This window comes from Seriola aureovittata, chromosome 13 (genome assembly GCF_021018895.1).
Source record: "Seriola aureovittata isolate HTS-2021-v1 ecotype China chromosome 13, ASM2101889v1, whole genome shotgun sequence".
Taxonomy (NCBI): Eukaryota; Metazoa; Chordata; class Actinopteri; order Carangiformes; family Carangidae; genus Seriola; species Seriola aureovittata.
Genome location: NC_079376.1, coordinates 14,835,565 through 14,857,477, shown reverse-complemented (window position 1 = coordinate 14,857,477; position 21,913 = coordinate 14,835,565). Strand labels below are relative to the sequence as shown.

The following is a 21,913-nucleotide window of genomic DNA, read 5'->3' as shown; positions in this document are numbered from 1 at the left end:
TGCAGATTAAACAAGCAATATATAGGTTCTAGCTGTTTCCCTATTTCCAGTCTTTGTGCTAGGCTTAGTCCTTTAGATCCATACTGTATCTAGCATTTGGTTTTAACAGTTACAGTAAATGTTTATGATTATTCTCTATGTCAGTTAGATACTGAATGCAGGACTTTTACTTGTGACAGAGATTTTTCACACTGTTGTATTGGTACTTTTTATTTATTTTTTTAAAAACCTCAATACTTCCATCGCCGCTGATAGAAATAAGACAAGATCACTGCTGAGGATTATTGGGTTAAAGTGAGGCATCTCAGAATACCAAAACACTTCATTTGAGCCACTTAACTGTATTATACTGAACCCAGGGGGCTGGTCTGTGACCCAGCATGTGTTTTTATTTAACCCTTTGCTCCAGTGTCCATCCCTCCTTCAGTCAGCATGCTGCTGTTTTGTTACCTTGTTCTCCAGCAGGGGTCCAGCTCTCCCCAGGCACCTTACAAACGAACCCTGAGTTTTTAAGCACACACAGAGGCCCAATTCTTTTCCCCCGAGCCCTGGGAGGTTAACGACATGCCAACGACATACCAGTGGAGAACAAGACCTCCGCCTCACTCCCCTCCTCTCTTGGCCAACCCCCTCACCAGCACACACGCACTGGGGTTTTGAGGTTGTTCTGCACCAGCACAAACCCCTCTAAAACCTTCAAGTCCTGGAAACTCCATCTCAAACAGAGCTCATTTCTTGGTAGTGTCTGGTTGCTGAAGCGCCCCCCACCCTCCCACACCACCACCTCTATTTTTACCGGGCTCCATGAAGCTCTCACCTTTTACTCCCAGGCAATCCGATCCTATTTGGAGTGTGTGACGAGGGCCATTCTCCATCACCTCACTGATCAAGAGCCCCCCTGTAAAGCGGGCCCAGGGATGAGCAGGTACAGATTTGGGGAGAAGAGGGAGTGGGGCATGTAGTGAAAGAATCTGCAGTGAGCCAAGGAGAAGATTAAACGGTGGCTAACCGTCAGTACTCCTCTCCCCCCACCTCCCTCTTCCCTCAACACTCCCTACTACTTCATTGGTGTCCTGAGGGGGAGTACCAGGGGGAGGGAGGGAGAGGAGGAAGAAAGCAGGGGGAGGCCAGTGGCACAGTGGTGGCTGAGCCATCTTGTCATCATAGCAGGACAAGCACATTCAACCGTGTCCTCTGTACCCTCCCATCTTATTCCAGACACTGTATTGCCCTCTACTGAAATCCATCAAAACCCCTCTCTTGGCCCCTGTAGCCCCCCTCCCCTCCTTGTTGGAAGAGTGCTCTCCGCTGGTGTCTTTTCTTTTTTAAAGGGCAGAGATGAGTCCTGGGCTCCGCAGTCTTTCCAGGCATCCAAATTAATTTGCGTCTGGGCAGCAACATAAGCAGCACGGGGCTATTTGATGAGAGTGTAGGGCAATGACATGCACTGGCAGTCATGCCTTGATCTCTTGCTTTCTTTCCTTGTCACTTTCCCCCTCACCTTAATGCCAGATTCATGCCAGCCTCATCCACATGGGTGGCACATAAACCAAGACTTGTGTTTCTAAGAGGAGTAATAACTGCTGCGCTCAGAGAAAATACTTCAAATCTCTGCTTTTGTGCATGTATCAAATATCCTTCTTAATGTAAGCTTAAATTACCAAACCACTAAAACCGCCAGCACCCCAAAAAACAAAAAAAAAACAAAAAAAAAATCCACACCAATCATAAACTGTATTGTCCTCACAGCGAATAAAATGAGGATGCACTCCATTGAGCAATTTCTGAAAATCCCTCTGCTAATTTTCTGATCAATACCTCAAGAACAGATCGGTTTCATAATAATAAACAGACTAAGGACATCTACAAAACAGCATTCCTTTGGTTTGATAAATGTCAAAGTGAACTTAATGCAATTTGACATGCATTTGAAGTCGTGATCCAAAAAGGGGACCACAGTTAATGCCTAATTAGCGTCCCTAAATAATAAAGCAACTTAGACTAATAATTATTGCATGTACCCATTCTACCAGTTGCACTGACAATTAACCTTTCTCAACTGGTGATTCGCAATTTGAGTAAATCCTGTTATCAGTAAATATAACACATGGCACACACACACACACACACGTTTCAAACACCACTCAAGGAAATCTATGCAGTGTTTACGGTCGGAAAGCAGAACAACAAAACAAACAGCAGATATCCACTTTCAGTAAACACCACCCAACCACTTATACAGTATCTTCCCGGTGGCTTAGAGTGGGTGGGGAATCAACTTTAGGTGGCTGCTGTGAATGTCATTGAACTACTTGTGTTTACGCAGGCTTAATAATGCCGTGACAAGGTCTCTTTAAACACACAACGAATGCTTCTGAATGTACCAGGTCAAATTAATGCCTGGCGTTGCTGTCAAGAAATTGACAATTCAAATTTTACGGCCTAAAGAGAGGTGGGAGAATTTAAGGAGCAGCGGTGGAGAACCTCACAAAAGAAAGTGTGGCTGCTCTCTGCTGCTGCTGACCACTGTTCAAATAAGAAATGCTGCCCAGTTCTCTGATATTAGATCACTGGAGCCAGAAACACGATTACCCACAGACAAAATAAAGGTGAAAAGATTCAGGATTGAGCATTCTCCCAAAATGTCTCTCCCTCATCCCAATTTGGCAGCACTTGGCTTGTTGCCCACTCACATTGTGTGGACGGCCCTGCCACTGTTGCCATGGGGATGTGTGGACCTGCGCAGGCCCTGAAGGCAGAATGGCCTGGTGGTGAGGTGGGGGTTATCATCAGCAGCAGACTCTGCTGGGCCCCCATCCAGAGGCCTGGGTGCAGGAGGAGCTGTGAGGCAGCGGAGGTACCCCCTCCTCTCTCTCTCTCTCTCTCTCTCTCTCTCTCTCTGCAGGGCCTCTCTCCCCGGTGGATGCTGCCGCTGTTACGGACGCAGCAGAGGCTCTGAGATGGGGACTCAGTAGTGCAGGGCTCCAGCCTGTCCACTGGGGGTCGGCTGCCTGACTCCCATAAGCCTGGGCCAGACGGGGTGGGCTGAGGTGGGAAGGGGCCAGGCGAGGCGAGCTGGACTGTGGCCCAGTGCGGTGACTGCCTGTCTGCCCAGGCGCTGGGCCACGCTGCCACTCCTCCCTGGGCTCGTGCCCCTGCACTTGGATTTCAAAGGGATGTGACAGGGGGACTGGCTTTCCCTCTCCGTTGCAGGATCCCTGCCCCACCAACAGCTTCTCCAAAGCCCCCCCTCAAACAGCTTTCAGCCCCCACTCTCTCCCAGCCCCCAAATGCCCCTCCAACAGCTTTTCTGTTTCAGCCATGAACCCAGGCTCCCTCTCACACTGTGCCATTCCCACCACTGCTGCCTCACATTTGGGAGGAGAAGGGGGAGGTTGTGCTGCTACACTGCACCCATCTGCCCCATGTCTTTCCATGCTGTGGACCATGATGCTGCAGCATGGCTCTCTGGGCGCTGTAAAGACTTTGGCAAGTACACTGGGCCTTCAGGCACCCCTCCCTTTGTACGCTCCCTGTCCGCCACATGCACACACTGATGCACACCATCTGATTTAAAATGTACTTACACAAAAACAAGTGCATGTGATCATGCTCATGTATTGGGGAGACAGATGGTGGTTAATACAGATGGATGATTTAGACTGAAACTGAAAAATTATATTATTTTTAAATGCACTGACTTAAAATTGGTCGAGCTACCTCTGGTACACCCACTGAACCTCAAGCCATCTGAGAAAGATCTGAGTCAGATGTGGTGCCACTGTGTCTGTGTGGCAACCAGCTCATTCAGCAACTGGCCCATCATCAGTAAGCATCCTACAAAACCAAAATGACACTGACAGGCTGCGTTTCAATTGGCTGGGATCTCCTTTTCTCTCTCTCTCTCTCCCTGTCTAGGTTTCTCTCTTTATCGCTCCCCGCATGGCATTTCTCTGGCAGGTCCTCCAGTGAAATTCCTCCCCTCCTGGTCTCGGCATTCCCGCAGCCAGCCTCCCTGCCTGGGCAGAGCGGAGTGGCTGGGGCTGGGTGGGACGGCGCTCCCCCCGAGCCGGTCCCAAGCTACGGTTACGACTCCAGCCCACAACACATTCCTCCGGCCGCTGACCAGTCCCCCCAGCAACCAGGAGAGAGGTGAAGAGAGGAGGGACGGAGGCTTAGTGGTGGTGTGTTTTATATCATCTGCTGGAGTCAGACATGAGTCTAACACTGCTAGAAATGTACATGAAACACCTTGGAGGAAACCACTTTCATGCTCCTCACTGCACATGCTCTGATCACTTCTGTGAATAGCTCTCAGATCATCTTCACTGATCAACTTCTTTGTGTTTTTTCTACAAAGGTTCAGTTCAATGAAAAGCCTCCTCAGTGGTTCCTTGATGCTCAACAAGGAACAAACAGAAATCTGATGTTTTGCAGCACATCAACAGACTCTACTCTCCTCCACTTCTCGGTCCTTCACAGGGATGTGATGGGGTGCATCTCGCAGTCTGTCAGTCCGGTGCTGCTTCTGGACAGCTCAAGTAGCAGTAGGACAGGAGCCGGACGGTCCCCTCCTCCGCTCCCCTCCTACTTCTTCCCCCCAAGCCGAGCGAGGCGCTGTGTTTACTCTCCTAATTACAGGGGAGGGGCCGGCTGACAGGCGAGCCATCACAGATTCCCCACAGGCCCGGGGCTGGGAACGCTACAAACACCCGCCGCTGTCTCCCAAATGTGACGGCAATGTCCAACTGTCATGGGGGTGCCTTCACTGGCTAAACCCAAGGGCCCAAAGAGAGATATTAAAGACATGAGAGGAATTGGCAGAGTTGGCACTAACAGGGGGTACGCTTGAGAAGTCGAAGTGGGGAGCTGGGGGCATCGCCAAAGTGTCATTCAAAGCAAAGTGGGGTTTGGACAGGGCACAAACACTGATTTACACACACATTGCTCTCGCTCTTATCAAGCTAAGGCGGGAGAGTTACATGTACCAGACAAGAAATCCAAGCAGTGGAGTCACCAGTGGACAGTTAGTCCACTGTATGTGTCCTTCTAACTATCTGAAGTGAACAAGCAGCAGTGCGACTTATCTTTTTGCATCTAGTCAACGATTATTGGTTTTGTAAACACACAACACTCATTTGGGAAAGCAGACATGATATTTAAAGTCCCCTCCTCAACTCAAAAAATTGTTTTGCTCATTGTTACTTCACTCAGATGTTGTACCTTCACTGCCTTCACTCTGCAGACTTTGACACCGGAAGGCTGTTTTCAGATCCATTTGCTAGAGGAGGAATATTTCTCTGTGAGAAGAAGATTTTGTGACATCACAGCGAGTCTTGAAGTCTGTCACGGTCCAATGTGCAGAAACACCGAGAATTGACTTTTCAGTGAAGCAGGAGACACATTTTATCTAGAGGTTAAACTTTTGAAATGAACAATATTTGCATGATTTTAATTCTGGATTTTCATTGAGGGGAAAGGGAAGAGATGTATTTTTAAGATTCTTTAACAAGGTAATTGAACTTTATTGTGGGAAAACCACAGCAGACACAAATTATTACTCAAAGCTGAGAATTTTTATGTTGTAAAATATGTCTAGAGGGGGTCTTTAAATTAGACTCATTAGATCTGCATATTACTTACAATACTTTGTTATAAATACAAAATGCTAAAACCAGAGTTTTCTACTTAACTATAATAATGCAAAGTATGAAGCACTTTGCAAGGCATGATGGAGAAATAAAAACCGCTTATTAATGTATGACTATGGCTTTGATAAAATACACACTTTAATAAACTGTACAGTGTGTGTGAGTGTGTGTGCATGTACACTAACCCTCCTCCCAGGGAGGTATAATCCACTAGAGGTTGTAATGCTCCAGTGCTGTTGGGGGGTCTGAGAGAATCCCTCTGGAAGCACGGTGGCTGACCCTATCACATATTCAGGTCAAATAAACAAAACAGTGTTGAGAGAAAGGTTAAAATGGGAGAATCGTCTCTTCACCGGCTCTCCCAACCAGCGGCTGAGATCGTCCTGTTCCCCGTCGGCAACACACACCTCACCCCTGAGAGGCAAGACAAGAAAACCATTTGATAAATCATGAATAGTCACAGTTGTGCAAGTGCTGTGACCATTTCTAAAATTTATTATGGGGATTACACACAAAATCACACAATGTAACATTTTCAAATGTGTTATGAATGCCTCCCAGAATCCAATTCAAATCCTAGGTTACCAAATAAGCCTGAACAAATCCCCCACATTGAGTTCTTCCTCCTTTGAAGACTTGAGAGGTCCGGTCTGCAGGGCAGGTTTTACCACGCCATGCAGACACCTCAGCACACAGAGGAGAAGGCTACTGATGGCTAGGTGAGGGGAGAGCGGGAGACGGAGAGCGGAGTGGTGGTTTGATAATGATATCAACGTAGATGTCTTTATTTGCAAATTAATCTTTAATTAATTCTGAGACAGAAAAGAAACAGAAATGTGAGAATAAATAAACTTGGTTTAATTTTGCAGCAAAGATACTAAAATATAACAATTAACACATTAAGTTGTAAAATGAGATTTACAATGACAAACAGTTTGTGATGTGTCCTTGTAGAAGAAGCAAGAACTATCCAGATTGTGTGTAGATGAGCTCTTCACACAGTTCATTCAGTCAGTGTTAACCTTGAGGCAGCACAGTCTTCTCCCGCCTTTTATTTGTCCTTGTCGGTTTTCTGCCAGTCTTGACTTTGCCTCCTCATTGATGATCTGAAGGCGAGTGTGTTTAATTGCGATCCATTTGTTTGTTGGCGAACTCCTGCACAAACACAACACAAACAATTATAGCACTAATTAAAAGGCATGTCATATTAATGGCAAGAGCAAACTTGGCAAACACACACAGCCGCAGCATTTGAATTCATGGAGAGATCCGTTTGGAAAATAAACCCATAATTTCATGATCAGCACACCTTTTCATAATAAAAGCACAACCTAAAAACTAGAATCCAGGCTCATTTAACAGCAGAGCGTTTTCTATAATCATTTCGAGGAGAACTTAAACTGAATTTAGTGAATAATTGCAGAGATAAAATCCCAGATGCAGAGTGCTGCCTGGGAGCTTCTGTGTCAGTAAACTCTTCCCAAACTGACACTGAATGGGGTTTCTCCCGCTTTAATCCCTGGGGAGGGCACTGAATGTGTTTTGATGACCTCTGGGGTCAGTTACATGTTACATTACACAAAGGTTTAGCTCCTTTGTAATAAGGGAACAGCGTGGGGAAAGCCCTCAGTTTAGACATCTTGCTCACTACGCAGTGCACCTTTTTTTTTTTTTTTTTGCAAAGCAGCAGCAGTGGCAATGTATCCATCAAACCTGCCAGGCTAATTAAAATACAGCTTGTGATTATCCTACTTCAGCTCATCTCTCTTTCTCTCGCTCTCACTCTCTCCCTCACACACACTCACAACCAAACACACACTCTGCGTACCTCTCCACAATAATTACTGTGTTAAATAAAGCACAGTAATTACTGTGGATGTAACCCCAGTCATTTTATCAACTTCACTTAGAGCTGTACACATGTTCCTAAATCAAATAATAAGAAATTTCAAAACATTTTTACTAAATACAATTTCACATATTTTGGAAATAAGTGATTGTGTTTAAAAGTGTCTGGAAGGAGTAAAATAAACTAATTTTCCAGCTAATAGTTGTAATGTTGATAATAACTTTGCCGTTTCAGGATAAAAAGACAAAAAATAATCAAAGTTAATAAAAATACAACTGAAAAAAATAAATCTGATTAAAGTGACTTCTGGTTGTTTATTGCAATAAGGCAATAAGTAGTGAGGTAAATTTTAATCCCACATGCAGAGGGAAAAGCTTTTCTTGACATTACAGATTATCTGCATTTCTATATAAATTGGCTTTATTGGATTTTATTCCTTTTTGCTATCTCTTTTTTTAAAGCTCTGAGTGAATTCCACCAACACATTCCCCATATTCAGCCATGCGGATATCAAACAAGGAGGGAAAGAGGCAGAAGAGAGGAGAGGAAAACTGCCTGGATAGTTAGAAGATGTATATAAATGAATATGTAAATAAGCAGCTTTAAATTCAGATAACTCAACAAACAACATCTGTGATTTGTTTTGCAAAAGGGCCAACATTAAATTCTCAGTCTGCTGCGTTTTTATCTGTTCTACTTCATTTAAAAAATAAAATAAACATTTTTATTGATTATATAATTTGTTGATTATTTCTTATGGCTGGATAAAGTGCAGAGCAGGGAGAGAAGGGGGCAGCCTGCCTGTTAATTATCCAGTCTTGACATAGGCTACATTTTCTTTTCAAGGCTATCAAAGAGGGGTTAAACATCCAGGCCTGTGCACTTTTTTTTTTTTTGAAAAGATGTATAGGCTACGCATTAACTGGTAGAAATCACAGGTTGGAGCAGGCCTGGTGAAATCCTCACCCTCAGGTTGAGTGTAGAAGAGGCGGAGATAAAAGCCGTCGTCGTCAATTAGCCGGGAGTCAGTGGGAGCGCTGCTCGCCAGAGGCGTTTAACTCCTTCTCCCTTTAAACGTCCTTTTAAGATACAAAGTCCCTGCGGAGGCCCTGGCTTTACAATTTAATAAATTATTTAGCAATTTAAACGGTGAGATCCAGCAGATAACAGCATCAGACGTCATGATTTTCCACGCAGCATTTTGAAAGTCTCGCGTTAAGTAACATTACCATGCAGCTGCTAAATATGACGAAAAATTCACTTCTTTTTTTTTTTTTTTTTTTTCCAAATTATATTTTAGCAGCAGGCTGATTATTTTTGTGTTATTTTTAGATACAATAAAAGTTACAAAGGCCTGACATCTTAGGGCGTCCATGTAAAATAATACCACAGGTTTTCAAGGAGCTGCAGGTCTATGAGTTTACATTTTATATGCTGCGTTAAACGTGATGATTTTTGTATGGAGTCTGGTGGAAGAACATGAGACAGGACTAAACTGTGACTTCTGAAATGGACAGAAAGCAAACAAAAAAAAAAATCCATAACTCAAGAAATGATTCCCACATCCATCTGAAGATGCCCTCTGACATGAATTTATTTTAGTTCACACAAAAAGGTGATTTATGTTAATTCACTCCACTTTTTCCACTATATTAGATGAGATAATTCTTTAGAGTGTTATCTGTCTGTACAGTAAATAAACATTTTTTTTTTCTAACAGAAAAAACAAACAAACAGGAATACCTGAGTGTGGTGCAGCTCCTGTCCTCCAAACAGGCAAAACTTTTGCTCTATCAGATCTCAGGTCGGTTGTTAAAAGAAATCCAGGGTTATGATCCAACACAGCCGCTTCCTCTGATCAGAATCTGTCAAAAGAGATGTCACTGAGTTTGTAAAGTTGATATAGCGTGCAGTGTATCAGTGTGTGTGAGCCTCAGCAGGCTGCAGCTCTGAGTGAAAACCAGTTTCCCCCAGCAGCAGCTGTCACTGCACCTTTGACTCTGGCCTTCCACACGAGCCACGGAGAGAGGCGAATGACGATTCATAAAGCCCACGGTCTGCCTGTGTTTATAAATCTAAATCAATATTCAAATCTGTTTGAAGTGAGCGGGTGTGTCCGTGCAAGCGCGCAGTGTGTGTGTGACTGTGTGTGTGTGTGTGTGTGTGTGCGTGTGTGTGTGTGTGTGTGTATGTGTGTGTGTGACTGTGTGAGTGTGAGTGTGAGTGTGTGTAGGTGTTCCACAAAGCCTCTTAAGATGATACATTTACCAAGCCGTGACAAAAACCCTCGGCATATTATTTTGAGATGGGCACGCAGGTTCAAAATTCAAGTGACGTAGAGGAGGCTTATTTGTCCCTTGCAGCTCGCAGGACCTCCATAAAATATCATATAAGACTAATACACTGAACCGAATGGCTTTTATAAGAATAACAATAATTATTATAATATTATTATTATTATTATTACTATATATTATAATTACACGCTATTACAATACCACAAGACAAAACCTATAAAAAGGGACTTCTCTTCTGAATTAAATATAAAATAAAACAGGCCAACCTTCATATCCAGAAGTCTCTCATCCTCTGTCACGTCTTCTTCTTGCAGAAATCGTTTCAGCTGAAATAGGTGAAAGTCGCTCGTCTTGTCTCCAGCTGCACCACAGGCCTGTGTGTATCTGCCTTTTTTTTTTTTTCTTCTTCTTGCATTTATCCTCCTTCCTGAGTGTGTGCACACTGCAGGTCCGGCATAGCCTGCAAGTCCTCGGCTGCTCGGTGTCTCTCGGTGGGAATTCCCCTGGAAATATAGTGGGTGAATTTTTTTGGTGCAGGCCTGTATGAGGCTGATGGGAGCAGACTGGCTGGCTCTGTGGATGGGAGGACAGTTTTAAGGAAATAAGTCGCTCTAAATCCCCCTTTTTGCGACGCGCTGGAATGTGAGAGGACGGTGCAGCCTTCACATGGAGAGCCCTGCTTTAGTCCAGGCGGGTTTTTTTTTTTTTTTTCTTACGTTCTTTTTGTCACAGATTTATTCTTTTTAAACTTCCATTTACAACTCTTGTTTACAACAGTAAAAGCTTCACGTTTTTCTTTTTGAGATGCCTCATGAAGTAAATATGCAATTTATTTGCAATTATCTGGAACTTTTTTTAATGTTCGTCGATTAAATTTCATTTTGTATTACAGGAAAAAACATTTTGGGTGTTTTTTAGACTTGATGCACAAGAAAAATGTTTTGAAGTATGTGCCACTAATATGCTGTAAATACATTACATTTTTATTTGCGCATATACCCCCCCTCCCCCTCTCAGCCTTTAGCCTATAATATCTTTCTCTTTAATGCTTCCGTTGGATAACAGCGAGTTTTAATATAAAATGTAAGAAAAGATGAGTAGACCGACTTTAAACTCCACTTCTCGTCATCCAGCGGCGGCATACCGCTTATTTATTATCAATGTGCCCTCTCTGCGGTGGGATGGGGATGTTGTCAGTCGCCCTCTCGCTGCCATTGGCTGAGGACTGTGCGTCAAAAAAGTAGCTGGAGACATTTGTTTCCCAGAAAAAAAAAAAAAAGAAAAAAAAAGAAAGAAAGAAAAAAAATCCTCCCCACCAGTGTGAGAGACGGAGACAGAGACAGACCTCAGCTCAGTCCTGCGGCTCCTATTGGCTGGCAGTTTGTACAAAATCCAACTCAAACCACTTCACTCACAACACACCAACAAATCCGAAAGGCGTACATGCAGCCTCCTCCATCCCTCCGCCGCTGTCGCACCGCTTCAAAACCTGATGCAGGCGCTCAACGTTGAACTTTTATCCGCACTGTTGCTCTGCCTCTGAACGCGACTGCTCCTGCTCCTGCTTTTGGTTGGTTTTGTGTGTTTTATCCGCCGGGACGTCGTTGATCTGTACTGTCTTTTATTAGGCTATTTCTGCTGGAGGAAACCAAGTAGACAAAGAACTTTACACTCGTCGATACCAGGGTAAGTTTAGCGTTCACTATTATTATTATTATCATTTTTTTATTATCATTTTTATTATTATCATTATTATTATTATCATTATTATTATTATTACTCAGTATCGAAATAATCAATTGCATTAAAGTCAAAGAAGTCGAAAATAAGAAGTTTATAGGAAATTACACCTGTAATAAAGTCCCATCTAAAAAGCTTACAATATCATACTGTTTAAAATAGTGAGGAAAACGTGTGACCGTGTCGCTGCTGCTGAATTAAAAGCCACAGAGACTCAGAGAAACAGCAGTGAGAAGCTTTAGGCTGTTCAGTGACATCAAACTGCAGATGGAGGGTAAAGCGTCTTAAACTCAGCCTGTTTTACGGAGACAATAAGTGTGTGTCTCTTCACCAAACCCTCTCACACCGACATGAATCTGAAAGAGCTAAATGATGTAAATGCACATATAAAGACAATGGTAATTACAGAAGCAAACTGATGAAGTTACATCATGATGATCTGGTGGAAACGAAAGCTGATTCAAAGCTAAATTCAAGATTCTCTGACATTATTATTATTATTATTATTATTATTATTATTGCCTTTTTCACAACTGTAGGATTCCAGGAAGTCACATTTGACCAGTTTCAAACCTCTCACTGACTGAAGCCAGAACCCGCAACCCAGTTCACCGACTCCACGTTCAGTCGGTGAAGTTTCAGTCTAAAACGAAGCCTCATATTTTCACACAGACTTCTCCTCGGTGTGAATTTACTAACGAAATAACAGCCAGTGCAACACAAAGGGATAAATGTGGAGGCGTGAACCTGAAAGCTGCACTGGCATAAAGACAGAACATTTAGGCCTGCTATGGAAAAATGTTTGGGGGCCTTTTCTCTCTGCTGGGTCTCCTCTGCTTCCAGGGATGAATAATTTAGAGGACAATAAACCAACACGTCATATATAATATATATTTACTGTGTTTTAGTGACAGATTGTGTTCAAGCTTTAAATTGGGAGTTTAGCTCGATTAAATTTACATGTAAGAATTTAATTTCTCCCCTGGAGTTTAATTTTTTTTTCTGCAAACTGCTGATGGTTATTCAAGTCAGACTAAAATATATATTTATATATGTAATATGGCTGCAATTCACTCACGTCAATGTGCACATTATTGAAGCGAGAATCGCGTTTGATTTGCAGCATCATTTTTGAGGAGCCTGAAGCACTTTGGACTTTGTCGATACCAAACTGCAGCTCCAGCTACATGCCACTCGGATTATCTCGTTAATTCATCAACAGAAAAAAAAAATACTTTATCATAATCAATTCTTGGACAGGGTAATAATTATTGAGCGGGTGTGTGCAACTGTTAGACGGGTGTGTTTTAAGTGTGACAGATTGGGATGAGGGGGTTAAAACCGTTGGATATTGAAAAAAAAATGCAACTAATCAAGACGCACAGTGGGAATAACGGGTGAGTGTCACTGAGGTTGAAGTGACAGCAATCACACATTTACCAATCAGCACGTGTGTTTCTGTTTAAAGAACTAAAAAAACAATTACACGTCAGTATGTGTTATTTTTTATGGAATGAAAGTTTTATCTGCATCAAATAATCTCGTGTTTTGAAAATTAAATTTAAAATATTTTTTTACTCTAAATTGTCGTGAAAATCCACATCAGTCTTCTTTTAAAAATGACAATAAAAATTACTTAATGAAAATAGGTTTATCATCTTAAATCAGAAATGACTCTGAGAGATGATTATTTATGTAGATTGCTTTATATAATAATTTTCCAGAACATCAATTCAGTTGCTTATTTCACAATCCCAATGATTTTCTGTTTATATTCAAAGAGCAAACTTTACATTAAAGACTAAATACATTAATTATATTAAAATATATATATAGAAAAGAAACAGAAACAAGGTGAAAATGAAGTGAAATGGCTCATGTTCACTTTGGTAAGGGAGGTTTAATGAGTGTTATTTGTTTTTCACCTAAAATTTTTTAAAAGCCTTTGTTTCAGCTCGTGGCAGTTAAAGGTTCTTGTATTTAATATTATTGCAAACAGGAACCAGTGACTTTAATTGAACTTTCAAGTGACTTGTTGCAATTATAGTGGCTGTGCATTGCTTTCTGTTCGTAGGAGGGGTGGGGGGTGGGGGGTGGAGGGGTTAGAGAGGAGGACAGCTGGGGATGTTTTTTGAGGAGCGCCGTGTCTTTTGGAGAGGGCTCATTTAAGCGACAGCGCCGTGTAAACAGATCCACTGCTGTATCTCTTTAGCAAGGTGCATTTTGATCGATGTCTTCTTTTTCTTTGTCATTTTTGGAACAGGTGTCCTGTCTCACACGGACCGCACGGCGAACAGAGGACACCCAGTGCACCTCGGGAGCTCCATCAATTTTCAAAATTTTCTCCAACTTCAGCCCTCAAACGAATATTAGCATGATGTCGTATCTAAAGCAACCACCTTACACAGTCAATGGCCTCAGCTTAACTACTTCCGGAATGGACCTTTTGCATCCATCAGTGGGCTATCCAGGTGGGTTTAAACTTTGTGAAGAATAAATGAGGAGCACTGGCAGAACATTGATGGCTTGAGGCTAAAAGCAAAATGGAGTGGGTGTGTTAGAGTGTGTTACAGCACCTATTTCAAGCTTTTTAAACCTAATAATGATTTCTGATATTTGGAATATACAGGGAACACAAGTCATGAATGTAAATATTTTGGTTGGTCAATCAGTCAAACACACACACACACACCAAACCTCTTGCGCGGACGCAACACAACTTAGTAAAGTAGTTCTCCTCTTGTGTGATTTTATTTTTAGATGTGTCTTCCGACTGAATCATAGGAAAATTGATTTGATTTTTCTTCAAATTGCATTAAATTTTAGGCCAATTAGACTGTAAAGTACGTGAAGTGCTACAATTTGCCGAGGGCGTTTAAGTCTCAAAGGACTCGTGCGTAAATACGCAAACAACAAAAACATATATTGGGAGTTACATATCTGCTTTTGATGACTTTTAATCTTTGTACTTGCTTTTACAAATAGTTTTTTTTTTGACACACGAGTGAAATATTTGATTTGATTTACATTTTTCTTTTTCTCACAGCAACGCCACGGAAGCAGAGGAGAGAAAGGACTACTTTTACGCGCGCACAGCTGGACGTTTTGGAGGCGTTGTTCGCCAAAACTCGGTATCCGGACATATTCATGCGCGAAGAGGTGGCGCTGAAAATCAATCTACCTGAGTCCCGCGTGCAGGTAAGTTAACCAGATGATCTGCCATATTTGAAAACTTGAAGAATATCGTCACATATTTTTGGAATTAATAAAAAATGAACCGATGCTGTGCTATTTAATTATTTGTGAACCACCGCAGCAGAAGTGGAACCTCGGTTCATTTTTTTTAAACAAATGACTTTAATTGAACAGTGTACTGAAAATTTAACAAGATTGAAAACACACATATAGCTTGAGCTCATTTACGGGGAGATAAATATTAACAAAAATAGCTCAAATTCAACTTTTCAAAGGTCTAGTTTATATCTGCACAGCAGGAAACACTATTATTAACCCGTGACCGAAGTTGAATATTTAGTCTTCCCTAAAGCAAGAGGAGAAGTTCTGCCAGCGGGCTGAGATCACAGTGACAGATAATTGTTTCGAGAATTTAGGCAATACAACGAGACGGATCAGTCCAGTGGTACCGAAATACTATAACTTCATTCGAGAAAAAGTCTTTATCGCGATTGAAAACCAATGCAGCCTTTTTTCACCTGATGTTTTTTTTTTTTTTTTTAAATAAAGAGGATATTACTTGTAGAAGGTAAATTATTGACGTGTGTTCTGCATTTTGTTGCTTTTAAGCTGTAATGAAGGGATTTTTTTTTTGAGTAACATGCACCAATATGTGCTTCTTCCAGGTGTGGTTTAAGAACCGGCGGGCAAAGTGTCGCCAGCAGCAGCAGCAGCAGCAGAACGGGGGCCAGAACAAGGTGCGACCTGCCAAAAAGAAAAGTTCCCCCACCAGGGAAGTGAGCTCAGAGAGCGGGGCCAGCGGCCAGTTCACGCCCCCCACCAGCACCACCACAGTCCCCGCCATCTCGACCAGCACCGCCCCAGTGTCCATCTGGAGCCCAGCGTCCATCTCTCCGCTCTCAGACCCCCTGTCTACCTCCTCCTCCTGCATGCAGAGGTCCTACCCCATGACCTACACCCAGGCCTCAGGCTACAGCCAGGGCTACGCCGGCTCGACGTCCTACTTCGGCGGCATGGACTGCGGTTCTTACCTCACTCCCATGCACCACCAGTTGTCAGGCCCGGGCTCGACACTCAGTCCGATGAGCACGAACGCGGTCACAAGCCATCTGAACCAGTCCCCGGCGTCCCTCTCCACCCAGGGCTACGGGACGTCCGGCCTGGGCTTCAACTCCACAGCAGACTGCTTGGATTATAAGGACCAAGCGGCGGCGTCGTGGAAGCTGAACTTCAATGCCGATTGCTTGGATTATAAGGATCAAACTTCCTCGTGGAAATTCCAGGTCCTGTGAACAGAGCAATCCGCTTGTCAAGAAAAAGTGCACAAACAGTGACGATCACATCAGACACAGTGCTGCCATCCCTCAATAAAACACATCAGACTGGTTAAAATGTGAGCCGGGCTCGGCGAGGCAGGGCTCCCGGGGGCCTCGAGTGTTTTTTTTGGCATGATGGTCTCTGGTCCTCCTAGAGGAGAGGTTTAATTTATTTTAGCACTGGCAAAGAGATTTTTTTTTTCCGTTCATTCACAGGTTGTAGCCCCTCATCCATGTCTGTCAGTGCGTGCCTCTATGCGTAAAAAACACCTGTTGAGGAAACACAGAGTGAACTCTGAGAGAAAAGAACACCTCAGCCACGGAACTAATGTTTATCCAAGGACAAAACTCAAGTTCATTCTTCTGGTGAAGTGCTCGGGATGGACAGACCTCCTTTAAGCTTCTTACACAACTTTGCCGACCTGCTGGCAGAGGGACATGAGGATGGTGTGTGGACATGGATGCACTACTTTATTTAAGAAAAAAAGTGTTTATAAGGAATCAATATGTAGTTTCTAAGAGACAATCAGTGTGTGTCTTATATAAATGGTACATATGTGTTTTTTTTTTATCTGTGCTAGCCTTCGAAACTGTGATCTGTTGTATTGTATGCAATTTGTGAGCCCCCCTCGCATCAGACTCTCTGCTGTGATTTTAATAGATTTCTAACTTTTTTGAACAACGAAAGATGCTAATGGTTAAATCACCGGCATCACAAAGAGAGACGAGACTTTCCAAGCACACGGTGGTAGTAATAATAATCAAGGGTTAGCCATACTGGAAAAGACTCTCGGCTGCTGAGAGCTCCACACTTGCTCCCCTCCATTGATCTCAACACACGGTGATTGTGGATCCTTTATTGGCTCCAAAGATGGTGTGACCTCACCGCTGAAAAGACATGAATAAAGGTCCTGTGAGCTTACTCTTTCATCAAGGAACGATCTGTGTGTGCGTGCATGTGTGTGTGTGTGTGCGTGCATGTGTGTGTGTGTGTGCGCGTGTTGGAGAGAGAAAATGGAGAATGAACAAAGTGACAGTCAGGCAACGTGTGCAAAAGTAACTGTGGGTATTTTTTTTCCCCCTACTTGATTTATTTTGGTTGCAGGAATATTTCCATTTATTTCCATGTTAGATATTAACTTTGAAACGAAATCATTTGGTGCCATTTTCCAAACAAAGAGCCCATAACACAATAAGATGACTCAATATGTTTGAGGATATTCTAGATTTAAAAATAAATTAATAATGTTAACATTTAGCTATAGGAGGGGGATTAAGAATTACACACGGATTTAATGCGAATATATGAGTGCAGCTGTTTAACATTAGGTCAATACCGTCTTAGTGAGTAGTAAACATAAATGCTTCCTCATGCATCAACACATATCGAAGCTCATCAACTATTTTAACATGGATTCATACAGTTTTAGAGCCAAGATACATGAACTAAAACTTCTTTAAAATATGAAGCAGATCTTTTAACGAAAAACAAAACGACAAACTAATGCTGCTCAGGTGGTGTTGTGTTTTTTTTTTGTTTTCTTGGTTTCCGGTGGTTCAGTTCAGGCAGTCTCAACAAAGAGGGTGTGCAGTTTGAGAAAGCAGTGTTTAATCCCGGCCTCCAAGAGATGTTAATCCCAATATTTTACCGGCGGGGGTTTCTCTGGGGTGCAGGGCAGCAGTGGTCCCATTCAAACCCACCGCATGGGCTTACATGCCTGATCCCCAAATGTGCGCTTTAATATGAAGCCTAATAATTCATCTAACAAGAAAAAAAAAACACGGTAAACACACAGAAACATTTTTATTAATCTATCAAGAAACCGCTCTGATTTGTTTTAATCACAAGTCGTGTACAGGACTATATGGATCTTTAAATCCTTAGGAAAAGGAGCCTACTAGAGTAAAAAAAAAAAAAAAAACACTGCAGTTTTATCTGCTGATCATTTTTGTAGTTGACAGTGCAGCTCATCATTTCTGTAAATACGATTCTGGGTTATAAAGAAAAAAATGGTATCAGATAGTAAAGAGGCGAAAAAGCTGTTACTGCTTAAAGCAACGTTGTGTGCTGTATTTTTAAACCTGAACTCCATAATATTTATGTATAATTATTATATGGGTTATCAAGTGTGTGGATGACGTTACATATCTAAAAGAAAGGCTTTATCTAGAGGGCATCCTTCTGAAATTATTTATTTCTCGTAAGGGTAATGGAGTTGTACTGTATCTCCACTGAAGTGCACAGGAGATGTTACAGCTTCTAAAAATACACGTGAGGAGTCAGACGGTTAGAGCTGCTTTTAAAATACGGTGCTGTTTTTTATTTACCTTTGTTGCTCCAACTCTCTCTGGTCCAGCGTCACCGTCAACTTGGCGACATGAGACAAAAAAAAAAGAAAAGAAAAGAAAAAGAAAAAAGTCAGAGCGGCTATGGGATCTGTAATGAGTCGACATGGCTCTGCAGTGGGCTAATTGTTAGAAGTCCAACATTCAATTAGCATCCTTGACATTGCCAATAATCTCTCTTTCATTGGAGTCTCCGCTAAAGGAGCAGACTAATTAAAAGCGTTGCTTGAAATAATCGAAGCGTTAAAGAGAAGAGCGACTTTGATTCCACTCCTGCCTGGACAAAGAAATAGGTGTGTGTGTGTGTGTGTGTGTGTGTGTGTGTGTGTGTGTGTGTGTGTGTGTGTGTGTGTGTGTGTGTGTGTGTGTGTGTGTGTGTGTGTGTGTGTGTGTGTGTCTGTCTGTTTTAGGAGGTTTGGCTGTAATTTTTTTTTTTGAAAGACTTAATTATACAATAGCCCCTATCCATAACTTATTCAAGGGTGAAGTAGGAATAACTGTTCAGATCCACATATACTATATTAATTTATCACTTATAATTTATAATATTCAAAAATCAGTTATAACATCGTGCAATGCAACGCCAAGTTGAACAACACACATATACATCGCTATGGAGATAAACAATGAAACAATTGAACTTGGAAACAATGGGCTGTGCAGAAGCCTGAATATTCATGAGGTGCATCTCCTCTCAGTGTCAACAACTCCTCCATCCAGAATGCTGAAGTAAAGGAGGGAGAGAAACAAAGTGTCTCAGACTGCAGGGTCACTTTGAAATGTCAGCTGCAGGAACAAAAAAAAAAAAAGCAATGTGCATGAAGCAATGACTGACTGACACGAGGAAGTTTGAGGAGGAGAAGATAAGAGTGGGACGGGAATCATCTAGACTCCAGCAAAAGACTTTTATCGAATTTATCTGAATAAATTCGGCTGATTGAACCAATAACAGCAGCTATTCTTGAAATGCTCATCAGACCTCCATGGAAAACAACAGCCGATACAAACTTCACAACTTAATTGTGAGTATGTTATAATATCTACCATAGAAAGTATTCATATGGGCGATGTGGCCCCTGTACAGCCAAATCATATAAAGATGTAACAGAGTCACCAAACTTGTCAATTTGACTCTCCAGTCTAAACATTAGACTTATACACGGCTCCGATCAGTGCTCTCTGATACAGCCAGCATCAACTCACACACAATGGCCTCGTCCCGCTTGTTATTGTAACCTTGGAGCCTCGTGTCTTCAAAGTGCACAAGTCATGAGGAGGATTAGACATCCGGCCTCCACAATACTTCATACATACAATGAGTTTTAATCAAGACCAAAGCAGTGCTAAGGAGCATATGGGACCAACAGACGCTGCATTAATCCCTCTTGGTTTTTTGTCTAACAGCGGGCTGCTCTGCGCCCCTTGTCCCCTGGTCTGGTCGCTGTCCGGTCGGTCACAAACACGAGTTCATCCTCTGCGAGCATCGGCCTGCGCAAAGTTGGTGGTTAAGGCCGCAACGCCCGCAAGAGGAGCGAGTGATTATTCACTGGGGCCTGTGGTCTGACCAGCAATTATGAAAATGATATGTGAGTAGGTTGAACCAGCCATCTTATTTACAAAACTAAAAAAAAAAAAAAAACTAAAAAAAATCAAAAGCCAATTATCGGATGGTGTGATTATGAGAGCAAGGCTATCTTATGGTTTTCCCTGCAAAAGCCTGCAGGTGTTTTCACACTAAACGAAACAATTCACTTACTGGAACTTTAAATTAACACACAAGTGTCTGTCATGAAAAGGCAAAGAAAATAGTCTATCATTAAAAAAAAAAAAGAGACAGACAGACAGACAGAGAGCGATTCTAAGAAGTGCCCAGGAATGTGGGGCAGTTAAAATTGCAAAAATTAATTGATGTCTCTCAGCTCTGTCATTTGGATAGAAATTATCATAGCCAACTGCTATTAGCTCTTACAACTTGTTTAATGGTGTGCATGGTGGCTGCTTTATATATACAGTATGCATGTGTATTTATTGCTAAACATTGTAATGAAAATAAAAATAAAAGCAATAACATAATGATGTGGAAAAATGTGCCAACAACTAATAAAAAACAAAAATAAATAATTTTTTAAGCTAATCCAGCAGTATCCCCTTGAAAGTGCTTATCCAGGCTTAGTCGACATTTTCTGTAATTATTTAAGTTTGTGACATCATCAATGAATTTGATAATCTTGTCAAAGATTAAATTAAAAGGGTTTTGTATAGCCTACATAATAACAGATTTAGATGTTTTAAAAAATGAAGTCTAAAGAGATTTGAAGTAAGCGCAGTAAAAAGCATGTTATTTTAATTTCTCAGACTGCTCACACAAATCCATGGATTTACAGAGATCCAAAACTGATAATGATACTAACAGCTTGACTAGCTGGAGGTCTGATACAGCGAAGGGCCACACATTCTTTCCACGGCAGCAAGAATCAGAGAACTAACAAGTTAACCTAAAAACAAAACTCAAACTATTTCAGTTTCCTTCATAACCTGCAGTGATTTATTCCGTTTGTCCCACGACTGGACGACTATTTCCTGTAGGAAAACACGTCCACATGAAGGGACATGTTCACACTGTGGCAACTGTAGAGACATTATTTTTTCAGCAGGGTCTTTTGCCTACATAAGTGCTCTTTTAAAAAAACAAAAAACAAAAAAAACTGTCTCACCAAATATGCCTAAACATTTGGCTTATGATGTTCATAAGCCCCAAAGGACACAGAGGGCTTATCAGTTCATTAGCCACTTGATGGCCTATTTCAAGTTATAGTAGGTGGGAGGAGGGCGATGGATGAGGATACAACCATCCATTACTGAGGCATATTTTGTTAAGCTATTCAGAGGGGCAGGAAAAAAAAACCTTCAAACCCATAAGAAGATTACCAGATCTCAGCATATGTTAAAAAACACATTATTACTATGCTTATGGGTCGAGTTAATACCTAGTTAGTTAAAGCTCACTTAGTTAGGACTAAAGAGGCTGTCCACTTAAAAGGATATTTTTGCTGAAGAATTTATGTTTTATTGTGATGGCTTGGGCAATGCCACCACAAATGCCATAAATCAACTTTTTTTTTGCAAATATTAGAAAAACATTACAGATATAGTTAATAAACAAATGTTTCATGATCATCAGTATAAACCAAAGTATCGTTTGAGATAGTAAAAACATTCAAATGGTGACATTTGGTGGTAAAGTACTAAGATTGCAGGTTTTGCATTTAATGGTCCTCGGCCATTAATAAAAATCTCTTTATGAGACAAATGGAAATATTTTCATAGTGGATTATACATCGTCCTGATGGTGACGTCGCACACACAGCAGCACGAGTAAAGGGCTGAAATATCACATGTTTAGTTGCCCTGACTGTTGACTACGCTGAAGTCCAAGAATGGAGCCTTTGGAGTTTTCATTATCATTATTATTTTTATTATTATTATTATTATTATAGGTTTCTGTTCTACATACACAGC

General features: G+C 41.8%; 1 protein-coding gene and 1 long non-coding RNA gene across 2 annotated transcripts; one reads left to right on the top strand and one right to left on the bottom strand.

Annotated features, from left to right (window-relative positions):
• Positions 1 to 6,133: 6,133 nt before the first annotated feature.
• LOC130180752 (uncharacterized) lies at positions 6,134 to 10,695 on the bottom strand. Its single transcript, XR_008829450.1, has 3 exons — positions 10,064 to 10,695; positions 9,244 to 9,365; positions 6,134 to 6,806 (listed from the first exon to the last, which is right to left on the bottom strand). It is a non-coding gene; the product is annotated as an uncharacterized LOC130180752 (long non-coding RNA).
• Positions 10,696 to 11,217: 522 nt separating this feature from the next.
• Positions 11,218 to 16,970, top strand: otx2b (orthodenticle homeobox 2b). The gene is made up of 4 exons (XM_056394482.1): positions 11,218 to 11,483; positions 13,801 to 14,008; positions 14,584 to 14,735; positions 15,398 to 16,970. Exons 2-4 carry the CDS (start codon positions 13,912 to 13,914, stop codon positions 16,022 to 16,024), a joined length of 876 nt encoding a protein of 291 aa, XP_056250457.1. The 5' UTR covers positions 11,218 to 11,483; positions 13,801 to 13,911; the 3' UTR covers positions 16,025 to 16,970.
• The last annotated feature ends 4,943 nt before the right edge of the window (positions 16,971 to 21,913 follow it).